Source organism: Microcebus murinus, chromosome 17, assembly GCF_040939455.1.
Source record: "Microcebus murinus isolate Inina chromosome 17, M.murinus_Inina_mat1.0, whole genome shotgun sequence".
Classification (NCBI taxonomy): Eukaryota; Metazoa; Chordata; class Mammalia; order Primates; family Cheirogaleidae; genus Microcebus; species Microcebus murinus.
The window spans coordinates 37,391,119-37,400,797 of NC_134120.1; the positions used below are offsets into that span (position 1 = coordinate 37,391,119).

The 9,679-nt window shown below is 48.6% G+C and overlaps 1 protein-coding gene across 1 annotated transcript in view; it reads right to left on the reverse strand.

The window, feature by feature from the left end:
• The window catches only part of RNF138 (ring finger protein 138), a 37,129-nt gene extending 28,688 nt beyond the window's left edge, over positions 1 to 8,441 (reverse strand). The window contains exons 1-2 of the mRNA XM_075993571.1: positions 8,138 to 8,441; positions 7,490 to 7,673 (exon numbers count right to left, since the gene is read on the reverse strand). Of these exons, the coding sequence (XP_075849686.1) occupies positions 7,490 to 7,599 (110 nt within the window). The 5' untranslated portion in view covers positions 7,600 to 7,673; positions 8,138 to 8,441. The remainder of the gene's footprint in view (positions 1 to 7,489; positions 7,674 to 8,137) is intronic.
• Positions 8,442 to 9,679: the final 1,238 nt, after the last annotated feature.

A 9,679-nucleotide genomic window follows, 5' to 3' on the forward strand; every position in this document is an offset into this window, starting at 1 on the left:
TTTAGCCCAGGAGATTGAGGTTGCTGTGAGCTAGGCTGATGCCAGGGCACTCACTCTAGCCCAGGCAACAAAGTGAGACTCTGTCTCAAAAAAAAAAAAAAAAAAAATCTAAGCCTATAGTACTTAAATGCATGTTAAAGAACTTTAAGAACGTTTCCACGGGAGATTATGGCGTCACACTGAGTCCCAGTAAACTTAGGGCCCTCTGTGAACATGAATGACCCATATTCAGGATCCACTGGCCCGCAACAGGAATCTTAGACATCCCCACCATGCAAGCAATTTGGAGAATCGTGACCAAGATTCCCAGCCGCCCCAACCAATTAATTCCCTTACATAGATTCATGGCTAGAGATTGCTCAGACCATGCCCCCTTGGGTTCCTGACCAACCGGGTGCTGACACTCCCATCACCCACTGGCTACAGTCAGCTCAGGCCCCAACTTCAGCCATCCTGCGTGAGGTGCCAGTCCAATGCAGGTTACAGATGATGGGTCTGCTCAGCCAGGTCAGCCAGTCCTGTGCTACCAACCCTTCTCCACCACTGACCTTATGAACTGGAAGCACCACATCCCGTCATACTGAGAAAAACCTCAGGCCCTCGTTGACCTCCTGAAATTCATCTCTCAGACCCACCATCCAACTTGGGAAGACTACCACCAGCTCCTTCTGACCCTTTTCAACACAGAAGAATGACCCCAGATTGTAGCTGGGAGCCATAGGGGGCTTCAGGACCAGGCTCCAGCAGGGACCCTAGACAGGGACCAGTGGGCAGACAGCAGCACCTAAAACGAAACCAGATTGGGATTTCAACTCCCTGAGTGGACTAGAGGCACTCAGAAAGTATCCTCCACGGGGTCCTTGAGGGAGCCAGAAAACCAACCAACATAAACAAAGTCACTCTGATCACCCAGAAGCCAGAGGAATCACCGAGCAAATTCTATGAGCGGCTTTGTGAGGCCTACCGAGTCCACAAATCCTTCTACCCAGAGGTGGCCGAAAATCAGTGGATGGTGAATGCCGCATTTGTTGGGCAGTCCTATACTGACATCCGATAGAAATTCCAGAAACGTGATGGGTTTGCAGGAATGAACATCATGCAGCTGATGGAAATGGCCCAGAGGGTCTATGTTAATTGAGACCGGACTGTCCAGAGGGAGAATGACAAGAAAATGAAACAGAAAGCTGCTCTCCTGGCAGCTGCCCTTGGAAGACCTGACCCAGCCAAGAGATCTGGCCCACCAAAAGAGGACCCAAGAGACAAGGGACCCTGAAGCCTGACCAGTGCACCTATTGTATGGAGTTTGGTAACTGAAAACGTAAATGCCCCAACAACAACAACAAAATAACACCCACCTTCAAACAGGAACCTGCCCAGGGGCTTCCAGCAGGAGCCAGAGACCCAGGACATCATTGGTCTCACTGCGGTCAACTGGAAATAGGACCGACTGTGTTACCTGACTCCTGGCCCCCGGGACAGAACACTCCATAGTAACCCCGGTGGCTTACTTACAAAATGGAAAACCACCATTGTGGGAGCCACTGGAACTCGAGCGGCTTGACCCTTCTGCCAATCCCAAATATGCCGGATTGGGGCCACCAAATAAGATATGAATTCTTATACATACCAGACTGCCCCAGCTCACTCCTAGGTAGAGATCTCCTGAGCAAACTGGAAGCCCAGATCACCTTCCACGTGGAAGGGACTGCAAGCCTCACACTGGGCGCCCCAGAGACTCTCATAATGGTGGTCACCCTGCCCCAGGAATCGGAATGGAAGCTATACGATGAGGCCAATGAGGAACAGAACCCTCCTGACTTCCAGCAGGATTTTCCGTTGGTATAGGCGGAGGACAACCTCCCTGGTCTTACACACCAACATACACCCCTGGTGATGGAGATAAAACCAGGAGCCCAACCAACTAGTAGATGATAATACCCCATCCCCAAGGAGGCTGGAGAGTAAATTCAGAAATACATCGATAGACTTAAGGGGGATTTTGGTGGAGTGCCAATCCCCATGGAACACTCCCCTTCTGCCAGTCAAAAAGCCCAAGGGAGGTGGATACTGGCCCATACAAGACCTGCCACTTATTAATGAGGCTACAGTGACTCTCCACCCAGTGGTACCGAATCCATACACACTCCTGGGCCTCATTCCTCCTGATTCTACCTGGTTCTCCTGCATGCAGCTAGTGAGCAGAGCAGGAAAAGAAGGATGCAGATGGGTGGTGGCACCTACGGGACCATAACATCTTTATCCTCAATAAATTAGCATCCTCTATTGTCTCCAGACATCACACCCTGACTTACTTAGGGAAAACAGCCCTCACACAGCTACTTGACTTGCCCAGTAATAATACTACATCGCCAAATTTCTGTCCATCTCTGCAGCAGTCAGTGCTCGCATCGCCAAATTTCTGTCCATCTCTGCAGCAGTCAGTGCTCGCTCGCTGCCAGACCAGTGCTAAAAACAATGCAGCGTTCAGGCCAAGACCTGCCCCAGGAATTCAGCACACCAGAACCTCTCCGTTCGAAGATACGGAAATTGATTTCACAGAAGTAAAACCATGTCGGGGCTATAAATACCTGCTAGTAATAATATGCACCTTCTCAGGCTGGGTCGAGGCAGTCCCTACTGGACCGAATAGGCTAGGGAAGTGGTGTAGTATTTATTGAGAGAAATCATCCCCAGGTACAGTCTACCACTCTCTTTTGGCAGTGACAATGGACTAAGCTTAACTGCGGAAGTCACACAAACCCTCATCAAGGCACTAGGAATCAAATGTAAACTACATACAACCTACAGGCCACAGAGCTCAGGGAAAGTAAAGCGTATGAACCAGACCCTCAAGACAACTCTAGCAAAGCTATGTCAGGAAATACAATTACCCTGGGTAGACATGCTAAGCCTATCCCTATTCAGGGTCAGGTGCACACCAGGGCCCACAGGACATTCACCCTTTGAAATCCTGTTCAGTAGACCTCCCCCACTCATCAAACAATTAAGGGGAGAAATTAGACAACTAGGAGAATTGAATATAAACACACACCTCCAAGCCTTAGCCAAAACTATGTGCCATATCCACCACACCGTCCTAGAAAAAAACCTCTATCACCCTGGGTCTCTGTGTCCACCCCCACCAACCTGGGGATCTAGTCTGTGTAAAAGACTGGAAAAGAACACCCCTAGAGCCCACCTGGAAGGGTCCCCAAACTGTGATACTAGTTACTCCCACTGTTATTAAAGTTGCAAGTATCACTCCATGGATCCATCACTCCTGGGTGAAAAAGGCTGAACCAGACAACAAAACTGATCTCTGGACTGCACATCAGGACCAACAGAACCCACTAAAGATCTAACTTAACCATCTCCCAAGAAGGACAGCCACACCCAGGACTGAAATGCAGTAAATGGGTCCACTGGCCCTGGCACTCATTAGGATTATAATGACTTTACTGAAAATTAGACTCTTCTCAATAGCTCCAGGAGATTAAACTAGACTACAAAGGATATCTCTAACTGTAATATTTTAACTCATTATAAGAAGTCTACTCCTGCCTCAGTCCCTACCCTCTTCCTGGTTAGGGCACTCATCCTAACAGCTATGGCAGAGAAACCCTGCCCTGAGGCTTGTTATGGTAGGACTTAGATTCCCTCCACTAACAGGATTACTTGAGGCTTCTGGAACACATGGGAGGTTTCACAGTCCACACTTACATGCCAAAGACATATTATAGTCAGGCCCAGGTGTGCCACAGCCAGGGAAAGAAATACTGGACTGGCACCATTACAGGTCCCTGCATACTGAGCGCGATTATAAAATTCGTAGAGACAACTGTAACCCGGAGAACAGCAGCTCACATAATGGCTATCATCCACTGGGAAACGATGCCCTATTACAGACATACAAGGGCATCAAAGGGGGAATGATAAGGAAACCCTATCTATTACTTGGGGTTTCAACCACCTGAGACACCTCCCCTCAAGGATGACCACCATCAGCATAATATTAACCTATTACCTGGCCCATCAACTAATCTATTACCTGGTGCATCAGCATAACACTAAACCTATTACCTGGCCCATCAACATAATACTAACCTATTACACCTAGCTCAGCCTCAACCAGCAGAGATCCCACCCCTCGGATCAACCCAATTTAATAAAAGTGGGGAAAATCAGGTAGAGAGGGCTCAGAATTTGGTGGTGGCACCCCTCTAAGCTCGCCAGCCAGCGAATAAACTTTGATTCTCTCCGTGTGCCACTCAGTTTATCCTCAGGACCACCCACTGTAACACTTGCAGTAACAACAGAACATTCCTCTGTACTCCTCCTTGACTCTGCATATGATGTAAACCTAACCAGGGTATTCCCCAACAAATTCTCAATACAAACTGACCTAAAGTATCACTTTATCCAGGAACTCATCCTTATACTTAAGCTGACTCAGATACTTACTCTAAATGCTCGAATTTCTGACCTAAATCTCTTCCATATCAGTCATGCTTATTTATAAGTCTTCTCCTTAGACTATTAACAATCTCCAGAAAAAGAACTTCCTATTTCCTGTACTGAGCAAACAGAAAGCATTCAACAATTGCTGTTTAAAAGAATGAATGGGGATTAAATGGGAATTTATAGTTTGGTAAAGTTTTTATTTTTTTGAGACAGAGTCTCACTTTGTTGCCCAGGCTAGAGTGAGTGCCCTGGCATCAGTCTAGCTCACAGCAACCTCAAACTCCTGGGCTCAAGCAATCCTACTGCCTCAGCCTCCCGAGAAGCTGGGACTACAGGCATGCACCACCACGCCCGGCTAATTTTTTCTATATTTATCAGTTGGCTAATTAATTTCTATTTATGGTAGAGACGGGGTCTCTCTCTTGATCAGGCTGGTTTCAAACTCCTGACCTCGAACAATCCACCCGCCTCGGCCTCCCAGAGTGCTAGGATTATAGGCGTGAGCCTGGCCTTACAGTTTGGTAAAGTTATTCTAAGGATAATGAACTTGTTCCTTTGACTAGGATACTCAGTGGGCAAATCGTTTCTTATAACTGAAATGACAATGAAACCCTGTTTTTATTTTTTTTTCACTTTTTTTATGACATTGTGTAGTCATGCCCTTGTTTTTATTTCCTAACAGACCCACAGTGACCCCAAATCCCTTATCACCCCAACTCTCTATATCCATGAATCAAAAAATTGATTTTGTAGCTAAAAAGGCATAGGTCTATCCTTTGTGGAAAAGGTAAGGCAAATGACATAGATAACCATATTACTTAAAAAACAATTCTCTCCTTTTTCCCAACAAACTCCTTCCAGCCAATCAAGACCCTGTTCTGCCATTATCACCCCTTCCAAATAAAACTTTTTCTCTCTCTGCCTATTCTTTCATTGTTCAGCCAGAACCGTCTAAGCACAATGAGCTTATTAAAGAAAGGTCCTGAATTAAAAAGCAATCATCTCCACTCTTTTCCACACCCTTGAAGTCAAGTCAAATTACAGTCCTTGATTTAAAATGTCCTACAAGTAGGTGGACGAGAGCAACATACATGAAATTTTGAGAGGAGCTAAAAATTTCATGAGTTTTATAAGGTTAATGAACAAAAAGGTGACTGAAATGATCCTGTCCAAAAATGACCAACTACTATGTATATACAGTTAACAGATACTATAACTTCCTCTCATCTTACCCTCCTGCCCTCCCTTCTTTCCACCCACTGCCAACACAGCACTTCAATTTTTTTTAATATAGGAAAATCATCAAGTCATGATAATGATAGATTAAAGGCAAAAAAGCATATATTGTCCTCTAAACATCTCAAAGTATTTTTCTGACAATCTGCATTTGCTGCACTAAATAATAAAAGGAATTTCAGATTGTCATTCATCTCCCTTAAAGAGCAAAAACATAACTGGGAAAATTTCTATCATGAAAAGCCAACAACACTCTTGGCTCAGGGAACTAGCACAGAATAGGACGAAAGTAGACAGCGCACTTAAGACTGAGGAACAGAACAACAGTGAGTTCTCAAGAAAACAACTGTAGTAATAACATTTGTGATTAAGAACCCAAAATCCAATCCATCCTTTACAAAATTATAGAGCCCCACATCAAAAAAAAAAAAAAAAGGGCGTGGTCAATTCTTTTCAGGTGTTTGCAAGCACACAGAACTTTAAAGCCTGGGTGTATTTTAAAATTAAGATTTCCAGGCCCCACCTGCTCGAAATTCTTTTGTAAATTTGGAATGGAGCTTGGGAATTGGTGTGTTTACTTAAAACCTTAGGTCATCAGCAAGTTTTGTCACAAGTTCTATACACCTTTTAGCTCACAGCAACCTCAAACTCCTGGGGCTCATGCAATCCTTCTGCCTGAGCCTCCCGTTTAGCTGGGACTACAGGCATGTGCCACCATGCTAATTTTTTTTCTACGTATTTTTAGTTGGCCAATTAATTTCTTTCTATTTTTAGTAGAGACAGGGTCTCGCTTTTGCTCAGGCTGGTCTCGAACTCCTGACCTCGAGCAATCCTCCCGCCTCGGCCTCCCAGAGTGCTAGAATTACACAGGCGCGAGCCACCGCGCCCGGCCTCTATACACCTTTTCAAGAAGAGCTCTTTCCAAACCCTACTGACACCTTAGCAGTCTATAAAATTATCAAAGTTCCTACAAATAAGCCAAACCAAACGCATCATGCTATTATTTCACCTATTCCCTTTGTGTTCTCCCTCATCCCTAAAATTAGTATCTCATTTTCAGTCCATCCCTCACAGACAGCAAGTAGTATTCGTTTATCTCCACCCCTAGTAACCGAGTGATGGGCAGAAGGGTAAAACAAAGGGAAACTATCACTTCAATACCCGGAAATCCTGTCAGTTCTAACACAGGAGAGAAAACTCATTCTAGACCATTCTATCAGATACTGGATTTTAAACAAAACACTCTGAAGGGTGGTCTACGGTGCTAGAAGGCAGATCAGATTAGACTAAGAGCTCTCGGAGGGAAAGGGATGGACAGCGGTTCTGAAAGAAGAAACTTCGAAGCAGGGCAGGTCACGGAGTGAGGCGAGCGGGCTGGTGCCGGCACCTCCGGCGGCGTTTGACACTCGACACCCCAGCCTCACTCGGGTTGCTAGGAAACAAAAAGGCTCCACGTTCCCTGCAATTCCTCCCGGGCCTGGCGGAGAAGAGAGGGGCCTCCGGGGGCTGAAGACGCCACAGGGACCGGCCCGGCCACTGCCCCGGGGGGCGCGAAAACGAGGGAACCCGGCAGACCCGGGGCTCGGGCTGAGGGGCCCGGCGCGCGCACCCGGCCCCGAGGCAAGGGAGGAAGGCGGCCGGGGGCTCTGACGGGCCGGGAACGGGACCTCCGGGGCGAGCGGCGCTCGGGCAGGCCGCGGCGGACTCAGCTCGCGTCAGGCCGCAGCCGGGGGCAGCATGCGGGGCCTAAACGACCACCCGGCGCCGCGCGGGGGAGGGGGCGTCCACTCACACGTGCTGACAGGCCGCGGTCCGCACCGGTGTCTTGAGCACCTCCTGACAGACGGGGCAGTAGAAATCATCTTCGGTGTAGGACGTGGCCGCCGAGAGTTCCTCGGCCATGGCGGGGGACGGGGGAACAAGGTGATGGCGGCGGCAGCGGCCGAGGTGACGGTGGCGGCCCGGGTCCCGACTCCCTGCGCGAACCCGGAGGGGGAGGGGAATCGCGTCAGGAAGCGGCTCGTGCCACGAAGGGGGCGGGGCTCCCGGAGGGGCGTGGCCGAACGCCGAGCTGCGACTGCCGCACGCGCCGGGCGAAGGGCCGGCCCTCCGGCTGCCCCGCCCGCAGGGGCAGGACCGGACGGCGGCGATTGGCGGGAGGTCGCAGTCTCCAGGCCAGGCCAGGCACACGCCCCTTTCGCCGGCAATGGCACCTCCACCCCGCCCCCAGGTCCCAGCCTCTCCCGTAGAGCTCCTCGGCTAGGCCGTGGCTTCACCCCAAGCCCCGCTTTCCTCCCCTTTTCTGCTCCTTCTCACCCGCAGCCCGACCTCCCGACCCCAGCCCGCGTAGGCGGCTCCCTTCCCGCCGCTCCTCCCGTTCCTCCCGCCCCGCTTCCCAGCGGCTCAGCTCCTCCAGTCGTCCGCTGGCGTAGACCCTCACTTGGAAGGCCGGGAGCGGCGTTCTGGATGGGGCTGCTTCTCCGTCGCGTGCTGGGAGAGAGATGGCCCTGCGCCGTCCCCGAGTTTCTTGTCCCGGCGCTGCTGCCTTCTCAGCCGAGGCCCGGGGGGAAACAGAGGGCGGGGTGCGCAGTGCTCATCGGCCCGGAGCGGGGCCAGACCCGAGGCTCATGGTGCACCAGGATCCCACCGCCCCTGCCAGCAGCTCCCCCGTGGCATTGCGCTGCCTGCAGCCTGCCCGGCTGGTCACCGACCAACAGAGAGCCCCGGGAGGGGCGGAGGAGTGGGGAGAGGCGGGGGGCGGGGTGGGGAGCGCGGCCTCCATAGCAACGGGCACGTGGCGCCTCCGCAGGTTGTGACATAAACAGCTGGGTGCCCACATTAACACCTGTTCCTCCCGGCCTGCCTCCCTATAGCAGGCACCCCACATCACACCACTCCTACCAAATATAGTGGGGCTTTCAGGATTTTTTATCCTCAAGATCCCTAATGTTAACGATTTAAAAGGTCTTCATTATTGTTACTGAAAGCTCAACACTTGTCCTCAGGCCGCATCAGAAGAATGAGGACAAGTGGTTTGAGAAAAAAAGTTTATTGGCGGCAAATGAGGAGGATGAAGACTCCTGTCTGAAATGCCATTGTCCTAATAATCAGAAATACAGAGCTTTTAAAGGGAGGCCACTCAGCTTCTCACCACCTGAGCTCTGTCTGCACCGCCACCCCAGGTCACTGTGCTCCCAAGTCCATGAATAAATTGTCTTTCATGAAACCGTTCCCTGGTGCCAAAAAGTTGGGGAACCACTGATTTAAGGGACTAGTTAATTCAATTCTGCCATTTGTTGTCTATGTTGACCTTTGTATTATATGAGGTGTTATGTCTTTGCTACACTATTAGATATCTATGAGAATGAGAGATCAAAAAAAAATGTATTTGCCAAAGTATTAAATTTTGCATTAACAGTGAATATAATGAGGATAAGAAATGGAATGGTTCGAAATATATGGATTTAACACAGAAAACCTTACAGAGAAAATGGGTCTCAACATGCATGCATCTTAAAACAATGATTCCTGGAATAATAGTTATTTGTCCAACGATTAGCTTTTTCCCTCTACCCAACTATATTTTCTGTTTTGTTCCTTTTCCTCCTTAGCAGCAAGAACAGTAGAAGCAGGGCAGGGAAGGTAATATTAGCTTCAGATTTCCTGGGAGGAGGAAGAGCACATGACAGAAGTGGAAACTTAGCTGTAGTCCAGGTGCTTTTCAGATTCATTTATAAAATAGTTCTTTGATTCCAAATTTCACTTTCCTGATAATATATGTCCACTGATATTTCATTCATTCTAACCACTTCAGGAAGTAAAGTGTATTTTCTTTTTTTTTTTTTTTTTTTTTGGTGATAATGAACTTATTTATTGAGCTGAGGTTTTAAAAAGGAGAAAAATCTTCATACTTTTCATTAGAATGGGGCAGATTACCCTTATATAGAGAATAACAACAATTTAAAAAACAGAATAAAGGCAA